Source organism: Erinaceus europaeus, chromosome 20 (assembly GCF_950295315.1).
Source record: "Erinaceus europaeus chromosome 20, mEriEur2.1, whole genome shotgun sequence".
In the NCBI taxonomy this organism is placed as follows: Eukaryota; Metazoa; Chordata; class Mammalia; order Eulipotyphla; family Erinaceidae; genus Erinaceus; species Erinaceus europaeus.
The window spans coordinates 35,063,317-35,090,340 of NC_080181.1; the positions used below are offsets into that span (position 1 = coordinate 35,063,317).

The 27,024-nt window shown below is 41.2% G+C and overlaps 1 protein-coding gene and 1 long non-coding RNA gene across 16 annotated transcripts in view; one reads left to right on the forward strand and one right to left on the reverse strand.

Annotated features, from left to right (window-relative positions):
- The window catches only part of LOC132534846 (uncharacterized), a 65,732-nt gene that overhangs the window by 24,558 nt on the left and 14,150 nt on the right, over positions 1-27,024 (forward strand). The window lies entirely within an intron of this gene.
- The window catches only part of LOC107522969 (rho GTPase-activating protein 20-like), a 114,677-nt gene that overhangs the window by 11,520 nt on the left and 76,133 nt on the right, over positions 1-27,024 (reverse strand). For 2 of the 15 annotated variants that reach the window (XR_009546529.1, XM_060179236.1), the window contains exons 4-7: positions 5,777-5,935; positions 3,730-3,879; positions 2,716-2,757; positions 1,834-1,918 (exon numbers count right to left, since the gene is read on the reverse strand). The exons of the other annotated variants lie outside the window; for them this stretch is intronic. Coding sequence is in view for 1 of the 2 variants with exons in the window: in XM_060179236.1 (XP_060035219.1) it covers positions 1,834-1,918; positions 2,716-2,757; positions 3,730-3,879; positions 5,777-5,826 (327 nt within the window). In the remaining variant the exon portion in view is untranslated. The remainder of the gene's footprint in view (positions 1-1,833; positions 1,919-2,715; positions 2,758-3,729; positions 3,880-5,776; positions 5,936-27,024) is intronic. 15 annotated transcript variants of the gene reach the window in all.

The following is a 27,024-nucleotide window of genomic DNA, read 5'->3' on the forward strand; positions in this document are numbered from 1 at the left end:
GTGAATAAAATTTCCCAGACTTGACAAAAAGCAATATATTTCCAAATTAGAGGGGGAAAATAAAAGTACCCCCAGGAGCTCTTCATGTCATGGTAAATGTATCAGGTATTGTTCTAAATTTTAGAAATCTAACCGTGCAAAGTAACTGGGGCTAGTGGCCTACCCCCACCCTCAACAGAAGTATAAATACACAGGTAGATATGAGCCTGTTGGTAAAATGGGTCACTTCAGTCAGCTCCATTCAGTCCTAAGTTTTGAAAAAAATGAAAAGGCCCATCAAAACAGCATTTGACAACCCAGTTAAACATAACAGCGGTCCCTCTAGGGGCTCCTGACCTGGGGAGAGGACAGTAGAAGTCATTTCTAAAATGGGCACATGGATGGGAGGTGAGAGCATCAGACCCATGTCAAATCAACTCAGCATGATCATTGGATAGTGGCTGCATACAAGCAATCTCTTTATTTACAGGAAATTCCAAAGCACTTAAAGGCTGAGGACCATGGGGGTCACCCTCAAGAGAAAGTATTCCAGAGTCAGACAGTAGCACAGTGGGTTAAGCACATGTGGTGTGAAGCTAAGGACTGGTGTAAGGATACCAGTTCAAGCCCTGGCTCTCCATCTGTTGGGGAGTTGCTTCACAGGCAGTGTAACAGGTCTGCAGGTGTCTATCTTTCTCTTCCCCTCTCTGTCTCACCTCCTCTCTCCATTTCTCTCTTTCCTATCCAACAACAACAACAATAATAATAATAATAACCATGACAATGATAAAACAACAAGGGCAACAAAAGGGGAAAATTGGTCTCCAGGAGCAGTGGATTCGTGGTGCAGGCACCAAACCCTGGCTATAACCCTGTAGGCAAAAAAAAAAAAAAAAAAGAGTATTCATAGAGAGACATATAGAAAGAAAGAAAGACAGACAGACAGAGAGAGAGAGAGAGGGAGAGAGAGAAAGAATTGATAGAGCAGTAAAATATTGTGGACCGGGAGGTGACACATAGGATTCAAGCATTGGATTCTCAAGTGTGAGGTACTGAGTTCAATTTCCAGCAGCATGTGTACCAGAGTGATGTCTGCTTCTTTCTCTCCTAATTCCTTCATGAATAGATAAATAAAATCTTTAAAAAAAAACCAGACAAAAGCACTAAACTGTTGCTACATACTTGGCTGTTCGGCAGAGAACACATGGGGTATTCTGTGTGGCATTTCTACTTTGGTCACTTTTTCTTTCCCTGGTTTATAGTCATTTCAAAGAAAACCTTCATCGGAAGGGAGAATAAAACACAAAGGACAAAAAGTCATTTTGTACATAAGTGCAAGCAGTTAACTAGAAGTGTGTGTGTTTATATGTGTGTGTGTGTGTGTGTGTGTGTGTAGATTTACAACATGGTTGATGCATCAAGGGTGCACAGTCACATCTCCCTCACATTAGTGTTAGCCCCACCACCACCACCAAAGTGTCCTCTCCAGCCATTCAGAGCACTGGGCCACGTCCTGAATTGAGGAAACATTTAATTCCAATAAAAGCACCCACCAATTTGTGAAAATCACTTTATAACAGGAAGCTACTGTGATTATTATTAGGAGGAGCCAGAGAAACATTCCATTCGACATGCCATATTCTTTCCAAGCTTAAAAGCATTGTGGACATGAAGAAGTATCTTCATTTGAATACACCCAAACTCCACTTTCTTTATATATATATATACACATACAATCACATACATGTGTACAAGAAGATACATTATCCCATATGATACTTGAGAAATTCTCATTCTTGTTCAGAGGTCCTATCAGGAGCTTGGAGTCTCATTTTTTATCTTAAAAGTACTTACAAAAGTATAGTCCTCTGAGTCTTCTATGATTGTGTCCAAGGAAGTGTTCTCAGGCTGGGCTTTGTTTTTGGCAAGTTTAATAAAGCTAATGAAGGCCAATAGCAACCAAAAAAAGAAGAAAAAAAAGTTGGACAGATTAGTGCTTGTGTTATTTTCAAATCAGTCTATGTTGGTAATGTTTTTAGTGTTATTTTTTATTTTAAATGGACATATTCAGGTCAAATGATGTGGGAACATATACAGTAATATTTCAGGAAAATAATGACAAGGCCAATGAATAATAAGTTCTTTGAGACCAGGGCTACAGACCCAGTCCTCACTGCTTTCCTGTGTAAAATCCTAAAAACCCAGAACCTCCTGGGTTCCAGGGCAGGAAGGAAGACTTGTTATGGCAGTCACCCAGAAGAGAAATCTGAGGTTATGGAAATGGAATACATTTTGAAAATAAGTGTTGGAGAGAAGTTGGAGAGAAGGACAAATAAGAAACATATATATATGAAACATATATATATATATACTGCACTCCACAATCATCTTGGTCCGATTCTCCCAGAGGACTAAAAAATAGGGAAGCTATCAAGAGAGGGGTTTGGATATGGAGCTCTGGGGATGGGCAATGTGTGGAAATGTATCCCTCTTGTCTTACGGTCTTGTCAATGTTTCCATTTTATAAATAAAAAAAAAATTTAAGAAAGAACTATAGTCAGAACTTCCTCAATGATAAATACTAGAATCTTCATGGGAATGAGAAACAAGTTTAACCTTTTTTTTTTCTAAGGAGAAGGAGAACTGTTGGGAGGGCATGTGGGGGTTGCTTTCTATGTATCTGCATTCTACCAGTACCAATTAAAGATGTAAAAATATGTAATACTGATCAAATACCTGTGCAAACAAAAAAGCCATTCCTCCTTATCTCGAAGAGAACTGCAAGTAAAAGAAGAAGAAAGTCAAACACACAAAATGCTTTCATTAGTATATTAATCTGCCACTCCAGGACCCTAGTTAGTGGTGGGGCTGTGTGTGACAAGTGGACCCTCTCCTTAGTGGGCTTGTGTGGGATGCTACTCTTTCACAGGCCGTATGGTGGGGTGGAAAGGAGACTTTCCAGCGGAGGAGAAGTTAGTTTGGAATCAGAGTACTGCTTGGAAACTATGTGATGCAAACTAGGTGATTCTCGTTTCGTCACTTCACTCTCAGAGCTTCCATTCCCAAAAGGAGAGAGAGTACATGACACCCCAGGGTGTTCCTACAGCTGGGAGTTCTATGCAGTAAAGAACATTTGGATCAGATGAAATCCTCTCTACTAAGGAATTTGGCATCTGGATGCACCTATCTTGGCACAGACTTAAGACTATTTAGAAAAAAAATCCCCGCAGTACTTTCTTTATACAGAGGACACATTGAATATACTAGTTTGAGTCTAGAAAACTTGTTCTTATATATTATTGGGTAGAGACAGAGAGAAATTGAGAGGGGAGAGGCAGGTAGAGAGGGAGTAAAACAGAGAAACACCTGAAGCTCTATTTCAACATTCATGAAGCCTCTCCACCCGCAGGTTGCAATCAGGGGCTTGAGTCCGGGTCCTTGTGCATTGTAGTGTGTGTGTGTGTGTGTGTGTGTGTGTGTGTGTGTGTGTGTGTGTGTGTGTGTGTGTGTGTGTGTGTGTGTTTAACCAGGTACACCACCACATAGCCCTTGAAAAATTATTCTTGATTTCTTTGGGACTTTAATTTTCAGGTTAAAGAAAACTACTACTTCTGGAAGGAAGGGAGAGTTGCAGAAGTGTTATTGCTATAGGTGAAAAGTGAGTCACTGATTTAATGTTACAATCAGATGAAAATGTTTCCTAGTGGAAAGACTGTGCAAAGAACAGGACCAACAAGCTAGAGGTCTTACTAAAAGGAGATCACGATACTGCAATTAGGCCAGCCTAGAACTAGGGATCTCCTGGCCCTGCTGTTGGCTCTCCCAGTCTTCTCCAGGCAGTCAGACACCCACAGGGTTTCCAGGGGCACTGAATACTTAATCTTGAATCTGTCTTCATATCTGGAAAGATAATCACATGAGAGCTTTGTCACTTGGTATGCCCACTGTCAGGGGGAGCACCTGAGCTGATGACCAGATTCTCCTCCATTTCTGTCCTCATTTGCACAGCTCAGGACAGTGAAGGGAAGAGAGGCCCGTGCACTGTGTGCACTCACTAAAGCCCACCCAGCCTAAGAACATCCTGGTAACAATTCACCCCTGGCAGCAAACTGCCTTTTCTTGGATGTGTTTTCATCCTGGACCATCCTCTGCATTTCACAGTCTTTGCAAATGACCTTCAGATACCCATTCATTTAAGCATTCCTTTCTTGTGGTTAAATTTGTTGTATTTCGTTATAGGTAATTATGTAGTTTGTATATTAATTTTAGAACAGATATAAATGATGCATTGTTTAATTCATGCTTTCCACTTTTGGAAAGTATTTAAGGATCTTAATGAGAGAAATGACACATGATTCATAAAAGAATTTAAATATATTTTTTCTTAAAAGAGCTACTAAATTAAGCTTAGATGAAAGGGACTAAAATTATGTCTTTCAGCCTCAGTTAAAAAATTCAATTTCTACTATTTAAGGCAATGTGATTTTTTAATTTTCTTTCTCTCTCACTCTTACTTTCTTTTTCTTTCTTTCCTTCCTTCCTTCCTTCCTTTATTTTCTTACCTGAGCATTTATCACTTCTGGCTTATGTGGAAGCTGAGAAGTGAACCTGAGACTTCTTATGCCTGAGATATGATAGTCTGCTTCTTAAACCACTGTGCTGCTTTCTCCATCCCTAGGTTTACTTTCTTAAGACTTTATTCATGCCATTTCACTTAGATTCTGGCTAAAAGTGAAAAACAGTTTGCCTACATACTATTTCCATCTAAAAAGAAAAGCCAAAGTAGTCATTCAATCAGTCAGTCATGCAAGCCCAGACCAGTGGCTTGGAGGGCTTAGGATTAAGAGAGGAAAATCTCTTATCTTAGGAAAAACAGAGGGAGTCGATTCATCAGTAGTGAAAGTGCTTTGCGGAAATGCCTGCTCAATCAGCTTTGCTTTCTCACATGGAAAAATACCATTTCTTGGTTTGTCCATATATTGTGCTACAGTGAAAACAGGCAGGGAGGGGACCTCCCTCTCAAAGACCCCTCCTTTCTCCTGTGGATCATGGAGACCTGGGGAGTCTGGATCCCTGACCACAGTGTCATGCTACTGTCCCATCTGTGCTGTAGACTGCAGTCACCTGTCTCACTCCAAGGGGACTTCAGAAGTGAGAGGGCAAGTCACATCTGACGAGGCTCCGAACCGGTAGCCCAGAAGGCTTGGGCCACCTCCTCTAGGAGTGGGGCCTCTGTCAATCTGGGGCTCAGACTAAAGCCCCACTCATCAAAGACGCCCTCTCTGATAACTTCCATGTTCTCCCTTGGGCACCTAGTCCTTCTCTTCTTGGAAGTTCTGATTACAACCTATCCTCTCCCCTCATCTTTACTCCACCTAGGAGCCCCAAGCCCAGGAGACCTGTCTAGCTTGTTCTTCTCTGCTCTGAACCCTGGCCCAGAACAAGGCCTCCCTTGATCACCTATGGGAGAAATAAAAGACCAAACATCTTGCAGATTCAAATTTATTTTTTTTTCTTTCCTTTTGTAAAATTTTTATTTACTTCATCGATAAAAAAATGAGAAAATGGGAGAGACAGAGAGACATCTGCAATCCTATTTCAACATTCATGAATCTTTCTCCCTGCAAGTGGGGACCAGGGACTTGAACCCAGGTCCTTGTGCATTACAATGTATGCATTTAACCAGGTGCATCACCGCCTGACCCCCAGATTTAAGTTTCCCTCTGATGTTCTCACAGAAAGGGGCAGTAAAGAGGTAACTTCAGGACCGAGGACAGAGCAAGGAGTGTCCACCTACTTGGTATTGGAAATGAACAGCACATTGGAGCAGAGAAACAGTTCTCGCATCTGCCTCCTGCGGCCCTTCTTGACCTTGACCGTGCAGTGGAGCAGAAACCGACCACAGGGTTCCACCCAGGGCTGCTTTTCTTTGGGGACATCACCCTCTACACACGAGCTGCAGCATAACAGACATCAGAGAACAATCAGTCACCAGCCAAGGAGAAAACAGACTTTTCTGTTAAAATGTCCATGTTGACACAACGCTAAAAATTAGCTTCTGTTCCCTCAGACAGATTCCCAGACCTGCCAGCCAGGAGTCCCTAGGTAATGAGAACTCCTTTCAGAGAGGAGGTCACTTCAGGGCTGGTAGAGATGAAGAGCAATTTGAAGGGCAGACAGGGCACTGTTGTATGCTTTAAATTGGGTTCTAGTTCTCCCCCGCCAAGAGAATTGGATCAATCCAGTTAGTTTCGCGGGCCTGCTTGGCCCCGCCCCGAGAAACCCCGAGAGAGGGTTCCAAAGTGCGAGAGTTCAGAGAGTTCCATAGTTGAAGAGTTCCAGAGTCCCAGAGTTGGAGAGTTGGAGAGTGGGGAGAGTGTTTGCACTGCCGCAAAGAGACAGCAGAGTTCTGTTTGGTGATCAGTTTGGTTTAGTTTATGAATCGTTGTTCCTGAATAAAGAAATACAGCTTCCCTGCCCAGCCGTATGTCTCTGATCATCTCTGTTACCTGCCCGAGAAGCTAGCCCGGCCAGCTAGAGCCACCGAATTTTAACAACAAATGGCGCCCAACGTGGACCTGACCTGCGCATCTCTCAGATAAGTAAAGACAATTTGGCTACCTATGCACTATGGCCTTCTCTTCTGCTTGTGAAGAGATTTCCAAAGGCCTCTGCTCTTTCTTCACAAGACTGTTTTGCTGTTTCTGGAACATTTATCTCTGGACCACTCTGTGGTTTCCACTCACTCGGGTGAACTCAGAACAGCCAGCGGGAATGGCCAGGGGGCGGGAGGCAAGGCGTGGAGCTGCTGTTTCCACCTGGTTAAACAGCCAGCCAGCCAGCTGCGCCCAGACAACACCGTGCCCGCTGACCCGCAGCCTGCAAGAGGCTGATGCCAAAACGCAGGAGCCCGATGCCACCACACAGGAGCCCGATGCCAGCACGCAGGAGTCCGATGCCAACATGCTGTAGCCCGATGCCACCACGCAGGAGCCCGATGCCAACACGCTGGAGCCCGATGTCACCACGCAGGAGCCCAATGCCAGCACGCAGGCCAGCCCACAGGAGCCGGCTCTCCACTGCGTGGTGCAGGGCACTGGACGTGTTATCCCTCCACGCTGCTCGGCCACTGTGAGCAAAGCAGCAGACATGGCAGGGCCATGGGGCAGGGCCGTGGCGGCCTATCATGGCCGCCACCCCTGGGCACCTAGGCCCACGCCTTCTACAAAACTGGCCCGCCTGCCCTCTTGCTATGAATTCTGGAACGATCACGGACCTCCCGGACCCCCGGGCTCCCTGCCGAAACTGGGCACACGAGATCTCCAGCTGCCGGTCCGGTCTGAAGGCAGACAAGCTGGAGTAAGCAGAGATTTGTGCAGAGATCACAACCTGCAATTCCTAGAAGTAAAGCTGCGTGGGAAGCCACCTCCGGATGTTGAAATCCCCCCCAACAACTAATACAGTACATATCTAAATTCGTGTTTAAAATGACATGTTTTCATAACAAAGGTTTCTCTCCTTGTTTATTAATGACCATGTTTATGTGTATGTTTAAAGTTTGGTAAACAGTAACTTTAAGGCTAAATTCTTACTAGACAAAGTTAAATGAAAAAGGTTTTCAACATAATTCTCATAAAGATAAAATTAACTTACATTTAAAGTCTAAGGTAAAAATTAGTTAACAATCAATATATTTTAACTAACTTGGTCTAAACAAAAGGTTAAATAGACTTGTTGTTATGTAATACTCTACATTACCTTCTCTATTAGAAATGGTAGATCGCACAATGGCTATGCTAATTATTCTCATGCCTGAGGTTTCCTTTCCTGACTCCATCTTGAATGGGTGTAACAAAAGGTTAAAACGACGTTGTTGAAATGTAAAAGTCTCAAATTCCTTCTCTATTAGAAATATGCTAATAACAAGTTTTGTTTCATAGTAAGTAAATTGCAGCCAGCTGCCTTTGGGACTCTAGGCCGTTCCCGCCCCCATGCAAATGCCCGTCGAGGCAAGTACGCCCCCCAGAGGCAAGAAATGTTTTTTTAAGCTGATAAAGTTTAGCCCAAAGAGGCAGAAATGGCCCCCTCAGGCCTTCCCTTGGCAGCACACTGGTTCTTGTTACTTGCTTACATATTTCTCCATGTTTGTGCCAGTTTCTTTTTTTTAAAAATGCCTGTATGATATATGTTTTTGTTCACCCCACACCCTTGATACTATAGTCATTTAGTTAAAAAGAAAAGGGGGAATTGTTGTATGCTTTAAATTGGGTTCTAGTTCTCCCCCGCCAAGAGAATTGGATCAATCCAGTTAGTTTCGCGGGCCTGCTTGGCCCCGCCCCGAGAAACCCCGAGAGAGGGTTCCAAAGTGCGAGAGTTCAGAGAGTTCCATAGTTGAAGAGTTCCAGAGTTCCAGAGTTGGAGAGTTGGAGAGTGGGAGAGAGTGCTTGCACTGCCACAAAGAGACAGCAGAGTTCTGTTTGGTGATCAGTTTAGTTTAGTTTATGAATCGTTGTTCCTGAATAAAGAAATACAGCTTCCCTGCCCAGACGTATGTCTCTGATCGTCTCTGTTACCTGCCCGAGAAGCTAGCCCGGCCAGCTGGAGCGACCGAATTTTAACAACAGGGCACTGGGACTTGATGCGCTAAAGGTGAGGAGTATAGAAAGCACAAATTAGAGGCCCAGGTGGTGACTTATCTATTGGAATGCTCACGTTACAATGTGCAAGGACCCAGGTTCAAGCCTCTGGTCCCCACTTGCAGGGGGAAATCTTCACAAATGGTGAAGCAGTGCTGCGTCTCTCTCTCTCTCTCTCTCTCTCTCTTTCTCTCTCCCTCTCTCCTCCTTCCTCTTACTTTATGGTTATCTCTATCCAATAAATAAAAGTAATTTTTTTAAAAAAAAAAAAAGGGAAAAAAAAAGGAAAAAAAATACCTAGCACCCAAGACCCTGTAGGAAGGGGGACAACTAGGAAGAAATGGGAGGACTGCAAGAGGGTTGGAAAACAACAAGCCAGTGTGTGGTTTCCTATAGCAGACAAAATGATACACAGAGTTGTGAAGAAATAATCACAGGCTGTGAAGATTTAGATAACAGAATGGAGAGCCTGCTCTAGAGTATTCAACAGAGCTAAAGCTTAGCCCCATGAGGAACTGTCCATGAAGCAAGTGCTGAACTTCAGGACCAGAGGACTTCCTCAACCTGCCCTCCTTCTCTGATGACCACATCCAGAAGTATGTAGTAAGACTACCTACCTCAGCCTGGCCAACCAACTAAAACACCCTGAATGCCCGGAAGGCTTTCGGGTGGATGCTGACATCCTTGCTCTTCACTGTTTGACACTGACTTGAAAGTTGAGTAAGGCACTCCAAACCTTGCCAACTCACTCTCCTACTCTGAGGATTCCACAGTAGTCATGGTCACAGATCTGCGATGGCAACATTCTAAGGCTCATGCCCTGCCCTAACTGACCAATTGGCAGACTGGTTTCCTAGACGGCTGTTGATTAAAAAAAAAACAACAATCATTTTCTTAGGAGGTAACTGTGGACTCACATGCAGTTTTTAGGAAACCACAGTGATTTCATAAGACTTGTGCCCTATTTGACCTCATGGTGATAACTCTCCAGACTGAAACATAGTATGTGTCTACCGATGAGGCGATTCACAGAGAAATAGTCAGACTCACATTTCCATTCACATAAGGAAGCTCACATTACCATCTCACCACCCAGAATTCCTTGCCACCTTTCTTACTGTATCACCTTTGACAACTGTCTTCGTCATTATAATTCTGTACTTGAAGAATATTATAGAAATGGGTTCATATGACATCTTCACCTGACCTTTTAGGATTTTTTAAAAAATTCCCATCCTTTACATTATTGGAAACATAGTCAGATAGCTGTGAGTGTTAATACTTACTTTGGGGGGTATTCCTTTTCTCTTAAAAAATATTCATTTATTTATTCCCTTTTGTTGTCATTGTTTTCTTGTTGTAGTTATTATTGTTGTCATCATTGTTGGATAGGACAGAGAGAAATGGAGAGACTAGGGGAAGGCAGAGAGTGGTAGAGATAGATGGAAACCTGCAGACCAGCTTCACCGCTTGTGAAGCGACTCATCTGCTGGTGGGGAGCTGGGGCTCTAACCGGGATCCTTACACCAGTCCTTGTGCTTTGCACCACGTGAGCTTAACCTGCTGCGCCACTGCACAACTACCTGGGGAGTATTTCTTAGTAGGACTTCACTATATGGATATAGTCCAGCTTGCTTAACCGAATGTTAAAGGACTTTTGGGTGGTTTATATTTGGTTGGGGGTATTTTATGACAAAGCTGTTAGTCATTTATATATGGCTCATTTCTCTAAAATCATCTCCTTATATCTTTTGCTATTAAAATTTCTTTTGGGGGGCTGGGCAATGGTGGACTTGGTTAAGTGCACATAGTACTAAATGTAAGGATCTGTGGAAGGATCTGGGTTCAAGTCCCCAGCTCCTCAACTGCAGGAAGGATGCCTCACAAGCAGTGAAGCTGCTCTGCAGGTGTGTCTATCTTTCTTTCTTCCTCTTTATTTTCTCCTCCTTCCTCAGTTTCTCTCTCCTGTTCAATAAAACATAAAAAAGTCTGCTAGGAGCAATGGATTCATAGTGTCAGCACTAAGCTCCAATGAGGCAAAAAAATGATTTTTAGCCATTGATTAAATATATCTGAATGGATAATATGGGGTTTCATACTAAATTCTGCTCCAGCAAGAAAGTTGACTGCATTCTGGCCATGAGGCAATGAATCAACATAACCACAGGCATTGCGAATCTCTGGTAGCTGAGAGTCAGGCATAGGAAGTGAGTTCCCAGAAGGTTGAGGTAGAGTTGAAGGCAGATGCTAATAGTTGCAAAGACTGAAGAACAGCTGGTGGGGTGGAGGGCGGGGCTTCCACACAGCTCCTGCAGGTTCTTACTGTGCTTCTTTCTAGCCCTATTCTTTTTTTGGGGGGTGGGGTACTTGGCTTTTTAAGGAGTGATGAGGTGAATCAACTATACAATAAAATCAGCACTTGCCACTTGGCTGAGGTGCAGATCCACCAAAGACCCTTGCAGTCCTCCAATGCTAAACAAACAAACAAACAAAAAACTTAAAAGACTTTATCGGAAGGAAACTGTCATGAAAGTAACCTCAACGTGACTAAAAGGGAGTCGTCCAATCAAGTCATTGATGACTAACTTTAATTGCCACCGGGTTTTGGTAATGAGAACAAATAGATGGTCTCTTAGGTTTTGAGTGAATATTGGAGATGATTTCTCTCATTCACTTGGAAGCTAGAGCAGAAGGAAGGTTTGCCTGCCTCCCACACACCATCTGAGGCCTCAGACAGAGAATAAATATTCTAGTTTCATGATGGAAAAAATTTTTTTTGCTTGGCTAAGAATATAACTTGTACAGACTTAATGAAATATTTTTTTTTTCTTGAAAAGATTCCAATCAAGTTTTATTTCATTATCGTATGGGCAGTCAGCAAGATACCGATCATTTAGTATTTTCATTCTCGCTAAAATATAGACTTGTCAGCTATGACCAGAATTTCAGGCTCTCAGGATAGAAAGTATCATTGCTTTTCATCTTCTCTGTCACAGTGAATAAGAACAAAATTTCTATAAGGTAGGGGCAATTTTAAAAGTGGAAAAGGGACTTTCTTCCTGTTCAGTGGGGAGGAAGGAACAAGTAGTTGGGCAAACAAGAGCAAGGGAGAGGTGCTTCTCATCACTGTGAAGTACAACTCTACTGCTCAGTGATAGGAAACCCTTTCAGCATGAATTTGGCCTGAAATTCCCAGGCAGGAAGTGCCTCATGCTCCTGCAGCCAGGCTTTCAGTGAAAATCCCAGGACAGTCTCTGCAGCTCAGTCAGTAAATGCCATGAAAAATCCAGGAGGTGGAGCTGTGCCGAGGCAGAGCTGTGCTCTGAGGCGAAGCTGTCTCTCTGCCTTTCCTCCTGAAGGTGGACTCCTTGCACAGCAGCACCTCCACCTCACATCCTTGCTGTCCATCCCTGGTCCCCACCTCTGGGGATGATGGACCACCTTTCACTCCTCAATGGAAAATCATCGACCCTCTGTCCAATGTTGTATTAGAAAGTACATGTATATTTGCCCTGAACTATTTCCAATTGAGCTAAAAAATATCAGGACTTTTTTACCTAACAGAAATGTATAAGGAGGGCAGTCAGGTGGTAGTGCAATGGGTTAAATGCACATGGTGCAAAGCTAAGGACCGGCTTAAGGATCCCGGATTGAGTCCCGGCTCCCACCTACAGGGGAGTAGCATCACAGGTGGTGAAGCAGGTCTGCAGTTGTCTATCTTTCTCTCCCCCTCTCTGTCTTACCATCCTTTCTCCATTTCCCTCTGTCCCATCCAACAAGGACACCATCAATAATAATAACTACAAGAAAACAACAACAAGGACAAAAAAGGGAATAAATAAAAAGAAAGAAATGTATAAGGAGGATGGAAGGTTGCTTACCCAAAGGGGTGCACACTTTACCATACATGAGGACTGGGGTTCGAATCCCTGGCTAAGTGATGGGAGTCTTGTGGGGAGGGCAGTCTCCATTAGAGGTGAAACAACAAAGAATTGAAAGAGTCCCGCCAGTCCAGATAAGTAAGTCACCAATATATTAAGCAGGAGATAATAGATGCTTCATAGGTGGGGTTGGGCCTCAGAGATAGTAGCTGGTGTGTTCCCCCCACCCCGCCCCATGAGTTTCTACATCTTTGTTTATTTTATTTATTTATTTATTTTTTTATTATCTCTTTGCTCTAGGGTCTTAGAGTGAATACATTATGATTCTAAGGATTAAAAAGTGCCAGAATTAAAACAAAACAAAACAGCAACTAGTCTTTGGTGTGAGGCTATATTCGGTTAAGACTCAGGACTATTCCTTAGGATATATCCCCAGGAGGGGAATTGCAGGGTCATAGGGTAGGTCCATTTCTAGCCTTCTGAGAGTTCTCCAGACTGTTCTCCACAGAGGTTGGACCAATTGACATTCCCACCAGCAGTGCAGGAGGGTTCCTTTGACCCCACACCCTCTCCAGCATTTGCTGCTGTTACCTTTTCTGATGTGTGACATTCTCACAGGAGTGAAGTGATATCTCATTGTTGTCTTGATTTGCATTTCTCTGACAATCAGAGACTTGGAACATTTTTTCATGTGTTTCTCGGCCTTTTGGATGTCTTCTGTGGTGAATATTCTGTCCAATTCCTCCCCCCACTTTTGGATGGGGTTATTTGTTGTCTTGTTGTTGAGTCTGGTAAGCTCTTTATATATGTTGGTTATTAAACTCTTATCTGATGTATGGCATGTAAAGATCTTCTCCCATTCTGTGAGGGGTCTCTTGATTTGGGTAGTGGTTTCTTTTGCTGTGAAGAAGCTTTTTAATTTGATGTAGTCCCATAGGTTTATACTTGCCTTAGTCTTCCTTGTAATTGGATTCGTTTCATTGAAAATGTCTTTAAAATTTATGCGGAAAAAAGTTCTTCCAATATTTTCCTCTAAGTATCTGATAGTTTCTGGTCTAACATCCAAGTCCTTGATCCACTTGGAATTTACTTTTGTATTTGGTGAAATACAGTGATTCAGCTTCATTCTTCTGCATGTTTCAACCCATTGTTTCCAACACCATTTGTTGAAGAGACTCTGCTTCCCCCATATAATAGTCTGGGCCCCTTTGTCAAAGATTAGATGTCCATAGGTGTGGGGCCTCATTTCTGGGCTCTCAATTCTATTCCACTGGTCAGTGTGTCTGTTCATGTTCCAGTACCAAGCAGTTTTGATGACAATGGCCCTATAATATAGTTTGAGATCTGGCAGTGTGATGCCTCCGATTCTGTTCTTTTTTCTCAAGATTGTTTTGGCAATTCTAGGTCTTTTCTGGTTCCAGATAAACATTTGTAGCATTTGTTCTATTCTCCTAAAAAATGTGCTTGGGATTTTGATGGGGATAGCATTAAATTTGTAGATGGCTCTGGGTAATATATTCATTTTGATGATGTTAATTCTTCCAACCCATGAGCATGGAATATCTTTCCACTTCTTTGTGTCTTTTTCAATTTCTTTGAGTAGTGACTCATAATTTTCAGTATACAAGTCTTTCACTTCTTTGGTTAGGTTTATTCCTAGATATTTTATTGTTTTTGTTGCTATAGAAAAAGGAACTGATTTCTGGATTTCAATTTCTTCTAACTTAGTGTTTGCATAGAGGAATGCCACTGACTTTTGAATGTTAATTTTATAGCCTGACACATTACTGTATTGCCTGATGATTTCCAAAAGCTTCTTGCTAGATTCCTTAGGTTTTTCCATGTATACTATCATGTCATCTGCAAATAAGGAGAGTTTGACTTCTTCTCTTCCAATCTGTATTCCTTTAATTCCTTGCTCCTGCCTGATTGCTATGGCAAGAACTTCCAACACTATGTTGAATAGTAATGGTGATAGTGGGCAGCCCTGTCTAGTACCTGATCTGAGGGGAAATGCTTCCAGTTTTTCACCATTGAGTATGATGTTGGCTGTAGGTTTGCTATATATAGACTCCACTATCTTCAGGAATTTTCCATCTATTCCCATTTTTTGTAGTGTTTTGGTCATAAAGGGATGTTGTATTTTGTCAAAGGCTTTCTCTGCATCTATTGATATGACCATGTGGTTTTTGGTCTTGCTTTTGTTGATGTGGTGGATCACATTGATTGATTTACGTATATTAAACCAACCTTGCATGCCTGGGATAAACCCCACTTGGTCATGATGAACAATTTTTTTGATATACTGCTGTATCCGGTTGGCTAGAATTTTGTTCAATATTTTCGCATCTATGTTCATCAGAGATATTGGTCTGTAGTTTTCTTTTTTGGTTGTGTCCCTGTCTGCTTTTGGTATCAGGGTGATGTTGGCTTCATAGAAGCTGGCAGGGAGTATTCCAGTGTCTTCAATCTTCTGGAAGACTTTTAAAATTAGAGGTATTAGTTCTTCTTTGAAAGTTTTGTAGAATTCATTTGTAAAACCATCTGGTCCAGGACTTTTATTTTTGGGAAGATTTTTGATAACTGTTTCAATTTCATTAGCTGTGATGGGCCTGTTCATGTTATCCACTTCCTCTTTACTTAGTTTTGGAAGTTGGTAGGTATCTAGGAAATCATTCATTTCTTCCAGGTTCTCTAACTTGGTGGCATATAGTTGTTCATAGAAGCCTCGCATGATATGTTGAATTTCTGCGGTGTCTGTTGTGATATCTCCTCTTTCATTTACTATCCGATTTATTTGGGTCTTCTCCGTTTTTTCTTTTGTGAGTCTGGCTAAAGGTTTGTCGATTTTGTTTACTCTTTCGAAGAACCAACATTTACTTTCATTGATCTTTTGTATGGTTTTCCTATTCTCAATGTTATTTATTTCTGCCCTAACTTTAGTAATTTCTGTCCTTCTGGTTGCTTTAGGGTTCCTTTGTTGTTCTTCTTCTAGGTCTTTAAGATGTGCAATCAGGCTGTTTATTTGTGCCTTTTCTTGTTTCCTAATGTGTGCTTGTATAGCTATGAACGTCCCTCTTAGGACTGCTTTAGCTGTGTCCCAAATATTTTGATAGCTTGTGTCTTCATTTTCATTGAACTCTCGAAACATTTTGATTTCTTCCTTGATTTCCTCTTTGACCCAGAAGTTGTTAAGAAGTGTACTGTTGAGCTTCCACATTTTGAGACTGTTACTAATCTTTTGTTGATTGTTAAGTGTTAGTTTAATTCCACTGTGGTCTGAGAAGATGCTTGGGATGATTTCAGTGCTCTTGAATAGGCTGATACTGTCTTTGTGGCCTAACATATGGTCTATTCTTGAGAATGATCCATGTGGATTTGAGTAAAATGTGTATTCCAGTTTCTTTTCCAAGCTTTGGGTTCATGATTGCTCAACAATTTGTTTGGCTTTGTATGTTAACTCTCTTTTCAGTCACCAGGTTCCAGGTGTCATCAGGATGCCGGCCAGACTTCCCTGGATTGAAGACACCACCAATGTGTCCTGGAGCTCAGCTTCCCCAGAGACCCATCCTACTAGGGAAAGAGAGAGGCAGACTGGGAGTATGGAACGACCAGTCAATGCCCATGTTCAGCGAGGAAGCAATTACAGAAGCCAGACCTTCTACCTTCTGCAACCCACAATGACCCTGGGTCCATGCTCCCAGAGGGATAGAGAATGGGAAAGCTATCAGGGGAGGGGGTGGGATATGGAGATTGGGTGGTGGGAATTGTGTGGAGTTGTACCCCTCCTACCCTATGGTTTTGTTAATTAATCCTTTCTTTAATAAAAAAAAAAAGACTCAGGACTATTCCTTTCACAAGGATGAGTGGTTGTTTTTGTCAGATGGTTTTGACTGCTCTCTCTCCCTCTCTCTTTCTTCCTTTTTGATTTGTGGTTAACAGTAGGTTCGAAGATGGTAAGATTACAGGGTCTAGTTCCATGCCACATGCACCATCCAAGTTCTCTGTCCTGCCTCCTGATGATAGCCATCATAGCTCTCTCTCAAGTCTTAGAAACCATTGGTTGGCTTCTGTTTTCTTCTTCTTCTTCTTCTTCTTCTTCTTCTTCTTCTTCTTCTTCTTCTTCTCCTTCTCCTTCTCCTTCTCCTTCTCCTTCTCCTCCTCCTCCTCCTCCTCCTCCCCATCCTCCTCCCCCTCCTTCTCCTTCTCCTCCTTCTCCTTGTTCATGTGCATCAGTCCTTTAGGTTCCACCTATAAGTGAAATTCTACAGTAGTTGTCTTTCACCTCTTTAAATTACTTTACTGAGCATAATCACTTCCAGTTCCATCCATTTTATCCCAAAGGATACAATATCATCTTTTTGGATTACAGAGTAGTCTCCCTTTGAATATGGAACCGATAACTTCTTTAGCCAGTTACCTGTTTTGGGGCATTTAGGCTGCTTCCATTCCTTGGCTACTATGAATAACTCAACTCTGAATGCGGTGGAGCTTATGTCCTTCTGGATAAGTGTTTGACAGTTGTTCACCTTTTTGGTCAGATTCAAGCAACTGGTAGGTTGACCTTGGTTGCAGGACTCAGTTGTGGAGGTTTGTCAGCAGTTAACCCAAGAGGACTCAGGATGGTCTCCTCTTTCCCTAACAGAAGCACCAGGTGCAGCTTCAGGAGGAGCAGTGCTGTGGTTTCTCTCCTCTTTCTGTCACTCCCCTTTACTGCTCTCCTCACCTGTGTTTTAAACAAAGTGTCCATGAGAGGGACTGATTGGTGGTGCACCTGGTTGAGCACACACTTCACAATGCACAAGAACCCAGGTTTGAGCCCCCAAGTCACGTTCCTGTGAGGGGAAAGCTTCATAAACAGTGGAACAGGGCTGCAGGTGTCTCTCTGGCTCTCTCTATCTCTCTCTCTCTCTCTTCTCTCCCTTCTCATGAATTCTGGCTGTCTCTATTCAATAAATAAAAATAATAAAAATTAAGAAAAAAAAGTGTCCATGAGAGCAGTGGACTCACACAGGGGCTGACTCCCAAAGAAAGCCAAGGTGGCAAAGTAAAATAAGTTTTAGGGTTCAGCCACCCAGATTAACAGTATTTTCTATCAACTGACCTTCTCTCCAAACTATATTCTTGAACACTTGTGGCATTTGCTGCTTCTTAGTTCGAACGTGGAAGCTGGTTATTTTGTTGAAATGAACAGTCTGGTAGGGCTGATGTCTGTATGTCCCTGTGCCTGTCATTTCAAATGCTCTTGACTATATGTCAACTAGTAACTTCCCATGTTTGATTTTAGGCTGAAACATCTTGAAATTTAAACAAGGGTAGAGAATAATGTCAAACAGAAAGGAGGCTCACTTTGCCTGAGGTCTAGGATGCACTAAAAGAACAGAACTAGCCACCAGGATGGGCCCATGTGATCAGTGGCTATTCCAGATGCTCAAGTGATTTGACTTGGTTATGATATATTTTGGGGAAACTTGGGTTGACACTTCACACTGCCCCTCTGGCCTCTGGCTACTAGGACAGGGACTCCTCAGTGTGTGTGTGATCTTAGGGCACTGAGTTAGGATCATCTGAGCAGTTTTAGTAAAAAGGAAAATCCCTGAGCCTCAGTCAAGATTCAAAAGATAATACCATCAAAGTCAGTGAGATAGCGTGCTACTTTGTTTTGTGTGACCAGAGTTGAGCAAGGCCTTCACTGCACTGAAATAATCGTTGGTGTTTTGGTCTCTCTCTCTCTCTCTCCCATTCTGTCTCTATGTCTCTCTCTTTCTCTCTCACTCTTTCCGCCTCTCTGTCTTGACTTTATCTGAAAAATCATGAGGGTGTGATCGGTAGATGCAGGATAGTGGGAAGGAGGCATGATAGCACTTTGTTTATGTATTTTGTGGTATCGGTGATCATTTAGATGGGAAAGCAGAAGACTTAGTATAGCGAACACAATAGTGTAAGAGGACAAAGTTGGAGGACTCCCACTATCCCACTTTAAAACATATCTAGAATTTGGGCTTGGGGACTCTAGCTGTCCCAAGTAGAGCATGCTTACCATGTGCTCAGGCATGGCAACACCACGCAGGGTGGGAAGCTTCACAAGCAGTAGAACAATGCTGTGGTGTCTCTTATCCTTTTCCTCTTCCCTTTCTGCCTTTTGCACTCTATCTGTAGAAAGAGAGGAGAGAGGGAGAGAGGGAGAGGGAGAGGGAGAGGATGCTGCTTGGGAGTGATGGAGTTATGCAGGCATGAAGCGCCAGTGACAATAAATATTCAAATGGGAAAAAAAGTGATTTACACAGCAGTAATGATTAATACAGTGTGGCATTGATGGGATAAAAAGGTCAATAGACTAGAGCAGAATATATCAGTACAGAATAGAGACCGCTGACAAAAATAGTACCAAGTTTTTTTTTTTTTTTTTTTGGTGAAAGAACAGAGGTCGTATAATGGACCAAAGGTAGTCTCTTTGCCAAGTGGTGCTGGAACTAGTAGGCATACAGGCGTGAAGAAGATAAATCTAGACACAGAGTCACACACTTCCTAGAAATCAACTCAGAAATGTACTATGGACCTCAATGTGAAATTCCAAAACCATAAAACTCCTAAATGTTAAGAAGAACTCAAGGTCACCTTGAGTGTTGCCCCAGAGGCAAAACTCATAAAGAAGTGTTGAGCTAGGCTCCATTGAAATGAAAAAGTACCTCTTCTTCCAAGAATGCTATCCAAGGAACAGAAGATTAAACCACAGACCAGAGACAGCATTTTCAAGACACACACTGCTTAACAAGGACTCATATCCACAGAATTACAAAAAAAAATCTGGCAATCAATAAGGAAATAACTCATGAAAATGAATAGGTCAACAGCCTTAATCTCTCCCTCTCTGTCACCTTCTATGTGAAAAAAATTGGGGTGGGAGCTGGGTAATAGTGCAGCAGATTAAGCATACATAGTAGGGAGCACAAGGACCAGTACAAGGATCCCAGGTCAAGCCCCCAGCTCTCCACCAAGGAAGGGGGGTCTCTTTGCAATTGGTGAAGCAGGTCTGCAGGAGTCTATCTTTCTCTCCCCTCTCTGTCTTCCCCTCCTCTCTCTATTTCTCTCTGGCCTATCCGACAACAACAGCAGCAACAAAACAAAAATAATAACAACACCAAAAATTAAAAAAGCAAAAAAATGGCTGCCAGGAGCAGTGGATTCCTAGTATAGGCAATAGGCACCAAGCCCCAGCAATAACACCAGAGGCAAAGAGAGAGAGACAGAGACAGAGACAGAGACAGAAAGATTGTTAGGCATTTCTGGAATAGAGGATAGTGCAGACATGAAGTCTCAGCAATAATTTGGGGGAGCAAAACGTAATAATGAATTAAATTTAATATACATTTATATTTGAGATTTTAATTAAAGCAGCATTATTAATTTGACATATAATCACTCCCTTAAACAACCCCAAGACAACAATGTTGGAAAAAATATTTTTGAATTGGATTTTTTTTCCCAGAGCACTGCTCAACTCTGGTTTACGGTGGTGGCTGGGATTGAACCTATGAGTTTAGAGCCTCAGCCATAAGAGTCTTCGCATAACCACTATGCTATCTCTCTGCCCTGGACAAAACATTTTAAAGTAGTTAAAGTATCTAGAGGCTCTATGATTATTTTATTGACAAAGTGGGAAAAATAACTTTAATAAAACTTGATAAGCTGGTTACTTACCAAAGAAATATAAATGCTAAGGCAATCTTCCAGATCAAATTCATTAGCAAATATCTATGTAACTCATCAAGGAATAGGTAGCATTTACTGAAGAAGAAAATGAAATCATGAAACACAAGTAGATATGACTTATTAAAAAAAGAGAAAAAAACCTAAGGAAGTCCTGAAATTGAAAAGTATGGTCATCTTAAAATTATCAGGTGAACATAGCTAAAGAAATACAGAAGGTCCTCTTTCACAGAAAAATGCCCTCTGCGTCTTGTTTTTAATTGTGAAAATAAAAGACCCAGATCATAAATAACAGGTAATATCTATTATTCCAATAACATGAGAAGAAACAAATCAAGTCTTTGTATAATTCCTAGCAAGTCTCATTCCGTGTCAAAGGGCCTCAATGCTTTGAGTAAATAAATGTATTTGAATGGAAATTTTAAGTATCATTTCTAGTGAAAGGCTGTATTTTCTTTTTTTTTTTTTTTTTCAGTTAGGCCTTCATTGCTCTAGGATGACTTTTTCAGTTAGAAAGAGACAGACAGGAGGTTCCCGGAAGATGGCAGACTGAGAAGCTGCTAGTGGCTTGAGCTCTGACCACATATTCTGGAAACGGTAGGATTTTCTGCCTTTAGTAGGCCAGTCAATAGGGGTCCTTGCAGTGACACCAAGGAGGTGACTAATTTAGGTTAAAAAAGGTATCTTAATTTGGGATAAAAAAATAATGTGGAAAAATTTTTTTTCTTTTAAATTATTGATCCCAAAGCACACCTCCTCTCCCTCCCCCAAATAACCAGTCCCTGGGGACCAGCAACTAGCAGGCTCCCCTGCTGAGCTTCTTTCTTTACCAAGATTCCTGTCCCACCAGGGAGTATCATTCATTCTAAGTTTATCCCCTTCTGAAACCTCTGGCCTTTTTTTTTTTCTAAGTAACCAACCCCCCCACCAAAGACCGCATAGCTAATTAAATAATTAAAAATAAATAAATACTCTTTCCTTTCATCGCTCTTTTTATTACTGTTCTTTCTCTTATCTTTTTGTTTTTTCTATCTCTTTTTCTCATTCTTGTCATCCCTTCTTCCTTAAACCTACAGCTTCCAAAACCACAAGCCCCATCCCCCACACCACCAAACAGTGTGCTTTTTTTTAATTCACTGATACACATTTGGGAATTATTTTGGGGAAGAATGCTGACTCAGAGTGAACTCTCACTTCGAGTATCTCTGCTCATCTTCCCTTCCTCCTTTAGCTACCCCTAGAATATAGAGTGGATAGTAGATTTGCATAACTGTCTATTTCAGCTATTCTTGTCTAGTCCTGAGGTTTTTTTCTCTTTCTTTCAGCTGCCTCTGATCACGAGGTTTGAGGTAATCTGGGACAGGGATTTTTTTACCCTGCTCTATTTTATTATTAATATTATATAAAGGCATATATCTCCCCCCCTTTAGGTTGATCAGAATTAACTCTTAGGGTATCTTTCATTGCTAGGGTAGTGGGAATATTATATATTGTGGGAGGAACTTTTCTCCTTACACTTACCTCCTCTACAGACTCTCCCTTCCTCCTCCTAGATAATTAAAAAAATTAAATTAAATTAAAAATAAAGTAATCATAAAAAACTTTTCCTTTCACTGCTCTTTAATTACAGCTCTTTTTATTATCTTTTCTCTTGTTTCTTTTTTCTTTTTTTTATCTTGTCATACACTTCTTCCTTCCTTCTTCATTGCCTTTCTGAATCTGTGAATTATTTTGGGGAAGAAATCTGACTCAGAGTGGACTCTCTATGTGTGTATCTCTGCTCTACTTCCCTTTCCCCTCTTGTTTCCCCCCTAGAATATACAGTGGATAGTAGATTTGCATAACTGTCTATTCTTAGTATCCTTTCTTTCTCTTCTCTTTCTTCTTCACTGGGATTTTGTTAATATTTTTTCATGGACTGCAGACATTGTTTGGCTAACTGGTAGTGATTAAACTGCTTCAATACTTGCTTCAGTTGCTACGGTAATTCCTGGTGTTGGTGAGTGCAATTGTCATAAAGGTATTTAGTACAGTGTTGCTTGTACTCAAGACACAGCAACTGATGAACAAGAGCATAAAAAAGAAACACATAAATAAAAAATGGGTAGATCAAAAACAAATAAAACTACTACTCCCATGAATGAAGACAAGAACGCAGAAGAAACTACAAATCAGCCAGAAGTAACCATAGATAAGAAAAGTATGCAGGCAATAATAAACCAATTAATCACATAAATGAAAACAATGTTGGAGGAATATAATGGCAGTATTATGGAAACAAGAGTTGAGACCCCCAAGGAAAATACTGATTATCTTGATACAATTAGAGAACTGAAAGCTGAAATAGCTGTAATGAAGAAAGAAGCTGAGGCAAGGGAAAGCAGACTAACAGAAGCAGAAAACAGAATTAGTCAGAGGATGAGTTAGGGAAAACAAAGAAAGAGGTGAAAGAGCTTAAAAAGAGATTGAGAGACACTGAAAACAATAACAGAGACATATGGGGTGATCTCAAAAGAAGTAACGTTCGTATAAAGGGCCTTCCAGAGGAAGAAAAGAGAGGAAGGGGAAGCAAACATTCTAAAGGAAATAATAGAAGAAAATTTCCCAGACCTAAATAACGGAAAGGACATCAAGATTCAAGAGGCCCAGAGAGTACCAAACAGAATCAACCCAGACCTGAAGACACCAAGACACATCATAGTCACAATGAGAAGAAGAAAGGATCCTAAAGGCTGCAAGAGAGAAACAAACAGTCACATACATGGAAAAACCCATAAGATTATCTGCAGACTTCTCCACTCAAACTCTAAAAGGCAGAAGAGAATGGCAAGATATCTATCGATCCCTGAATGTAAAAGGGTTTCAACCAAGGATAATATATCATGCTAGACTTTCATTCAAACGAGATGGAAGGATCGAAACCTTCTTAGACAAACAACAGTTAAAGGAGGTAACCATCAAGAAACTGGCCCTGAAAGAGGTTCTAAAAGACCTCTTATAAACAAGAACATCACTATAATACTTTCAATATATCAGAGCAAACAAAAAAAATTTTTTGAACAATGGCACTACAATACATTAAATCCATAATATCAATAAATGTCAACGGCTTAAACTCACCCATCAAAAGGCACATAATGGGGGGATGGAACAGAAAACATAACACAACCATATGCTGCTTGCAAGAATCCCATCTGTCACGACAAGATAAACAGAGACTTATAGTGAAAGGATAGAAAACTATCATACAGGCTAACGGACCACAAAAAAGGGCAGGAATAGCCATTCACATCTCAGACACGATAGATTTTAAATTAAATAAAGTAATAAAAGATAGGCAAGCACATTACATAATGATTAGAGGATCAATCAGCCAAGAAGATTTAACAATTATTAACATCTATGCACCCAATGAGGGATCATCTAAATATGTCAAGCACTTACTGAAAGAATTTCAAAAATACATCAATAGTAATACAATAATAGTGGGAGACTTCAGTACCCCACTCTCACACTTAGACAGATCAACAAAGCAGAGAACCAACAAAGATACAAGAGAACTGATGAAGAGATTGATAGACTAGACCTCTTGGACATTTCCAGAGTCATTCACCCCACAAAACTGGAATACACCTTCTTTTCAAATCCATATAACACATACTCAAGGATAGACCACATGTTAGGCCACAAAGACAGCATCAATAAATTCAAGAACATCAAAATCATCCCTAGTATCTTCTCAGACCACAGTGGAGTAAAACTAACATTGAATAACAAACAGAAAATTATTAAAAGTAACAGGATTTGGAAAGTAAACAACATACTCTTTAAGAACCAGTGGGTCCGAGAGTCACTCAAGCAGGAAATTCAAATGTTCCTGGAAACAAATGAAAAAGAAGACACAACCTATCAAAATATTTGGGACACAGCTAAAGCAGTACTGAGAGGGAAACTTATAGCCATACAATCACATATTAAACACCAAGAAGAAGCTCAAATGAATGACCTAAGGAACCCTAAAGGAACCCTAAAGCAACCCGAAGGACAGAAATCACAAATTTGTTTGGCTCTGTATGTTAACTCTCTATTCATTCACCAGGTTCCAGATGTTATCAGGATGCTGGCCAGGCTTCCCTGGACTGAAGACCCCACCAATGTGTCCTGGAGCTCCGCTTCCCCAGAGACCCACCCTACTAGGGAAAGAGAGAGGCAGACTGGGAGTATGGACAGACCAGTCAATGCCCATGTTCAGCAGGGAAGCAATTACAGACGCCAGACCTTCTACCTTCTGCAACCCACAATGAACCTGGGTCCATTCTCTATCCCACAGAGGGATAGAGAATGGGAAAGCTATCAGGGGAGGGGGTGGGAAATGGAGATTGTGTGGCGGGAATTGTATGGAATTGTACCCCCTCCTACCCTATGGTTTTGTTAATTAATCCTTTCAAAAAATAAAAACAATATTAAAAAAAAGAAACTGCTGCAGAACCTTTGGAAAACTGTATGGAGAGTCCTTAAACAAATAAAAATGGTCCAGTAATATCCCTCTTAGGCATTTATCCAAAGGACACTCAAAACACTAATTCAAAGGGACATATTGCACCCCCCATATCATTCACAATAGACAGAGTAGAAGCAGTCTAAATGCCCATCAACAGATGACTAGCTAAAGAAGTTATAGGATATATATTCTATTGAATACTACTGTGCAATTAAAAAAATGACATTGTGTCCACTTGGACAAAATGGATGGAACTGGAGATGATTATGCTTAGCAAAGTAAGTGAAGAGATGAAAGAAAACCACCAGATGGTTTCACTCAGATGTGGAATCTAGAGATCTGATACTTATGAACTTAAAAACAAACAAACAGTTTGCCGTGAGTACTTCCCTAATACTTCCTCACCACTATTCCAAGCCTTGGGTCCAGGATTGCTCAACAGTTTGTTTGGCTTCGTATGTTAACTCTCTTTTCAGTCACCAGGTTCCAGATGCCATCAGGATGCTGGCCAGGCTTCCTGGATTGAAGATCCCACCAATGTGTCCTGGAGATCAGCTTCCCCAGAGACATGCCCTACTAGGGAAAGAGAGAGGCAGACTGGGAGTATAGACCAACCAGTCAACGCCCATGTTCATTGGGGAAGCAATTTCAGAGGCCAGACCTTCTACCTTCTGCAATCCACAGTGACCCTGGGTCCATACTCCCAGGAGGATAGAGAATGGGAAAGCTATCAGGGGAGGGGGTGGGATATGGAGATTGGGTGGACTTGTACCCCTCCTACCCTATGGTTTTGTTCATTAATCCTTTCTTAAATAAAAAAAATAAAAAAGCTATCAGGGGAGGGAATGGGATACAGTGCTCTGTTGGTGGGTATTGTACCCCTCTTATCCGATGGTCTTGTTAGTGTCTCCATTTTATGAATAAATACATTAAAATAAAAATGTGGGTAAAAAATAAACAATAAACACAGCAGAAGCAAGCAAAGTATAAGACTCGTGACAATTATAGTCGTTATGCTTGGGAGGCGGTAAGATGGGGATACAGTACTTTGGTAGTGGGTGTAGTATGGAACTATACATTGCAGTCTTACAATCTTGTATCCTACTGCCAGTCACAAATAAAAACATAAAATACTATACTTAAAATATTTTGTCTTCATTCTAAAAAAATATGGCTTAGGAAAAAAAAGAAAAGAAAACAGATATAACAAAGGCTTAAAAGGAAAACAAACCTCACTCAAGTAGGGGATGACCATATAATCTCAGGTCCACACCAGAACTCTTTGAGAGTTGATTTTATACAGGAATAATAGTCTAACATGGACATTCTATACTGGGATATATTATCTCATAAAAGCAGTGCTGTTAATAAAACTGTACCATTTTAAAAATGAGAAAATATTTTCATTCTACTATAGCAACCAAAAAAAATACATGCATAGCTCAGATAAATCAACTAGATCAAAATAATATCAATATGGTACGAAAATAAAGTTACACCAATAAATTAGGAAACAATTAAAATACGAGCCCAAACAATCCAGTAGCTTTCAGGTTATTAGTCTTTTAAATTTTTTTTTATCTAACTTTGTAACATTTTCTCACATTTTGCCTTTGTTTTGCTTTGTTCTTGCCTCACCTTTGGTGATCTTGGCATTGAGTCAGATTTTTCCATCCTTAAATTGGGGAACAAAAGCCTAAGCATCTGCCTCACCCATAAATTTTGTTAGTTAAAGAAAACTTTTTTATAGTTTTCATATTTTAACAAGTTTTTTTATTTATAAAAAGGAAACACAGAACCATATTTAAAGAGTGGGAAAGTCAGTGCATTGCTATTGCATGTGTAATTCTGGAGATGGAACTCATACTTCCATGTTTATTCAAGTTCATTGCTCCACTGCTGGGATACCTTTCTGACCAGTTAGGCCTCATTTTTATGACAGTGCTGCCAAGGGATGGGAGATGACTTAGCAGGTAAAGTTCACAGCTTTCCATGTGTGAGGACATGGGTTTTGTTCCCTGGTATCGCATGGGAGCAGCATAGACAAGACAGTGAATTCATGCTTTGCTATCTACCTGTTTACCTTTAAGAACAGAGTCGAATGGGAATTGGGGGTAGCACAGTGGGTAAAGTGCAGGTGGCACAAAGCACAAGGACCAGTGTTAGGATCCCAGTTGGAGCCCCCAGTACCCCATGTGCAGGGGAGTCACTTGACAAGCAGTGAAGCAGGTCTGCAGGTGTCTATCTTTCTCTCCCCCTCTCTGCATTCCCCTTCTCTCTCCATTTCTCTCTATCCTATCCAACAATAATAACTACA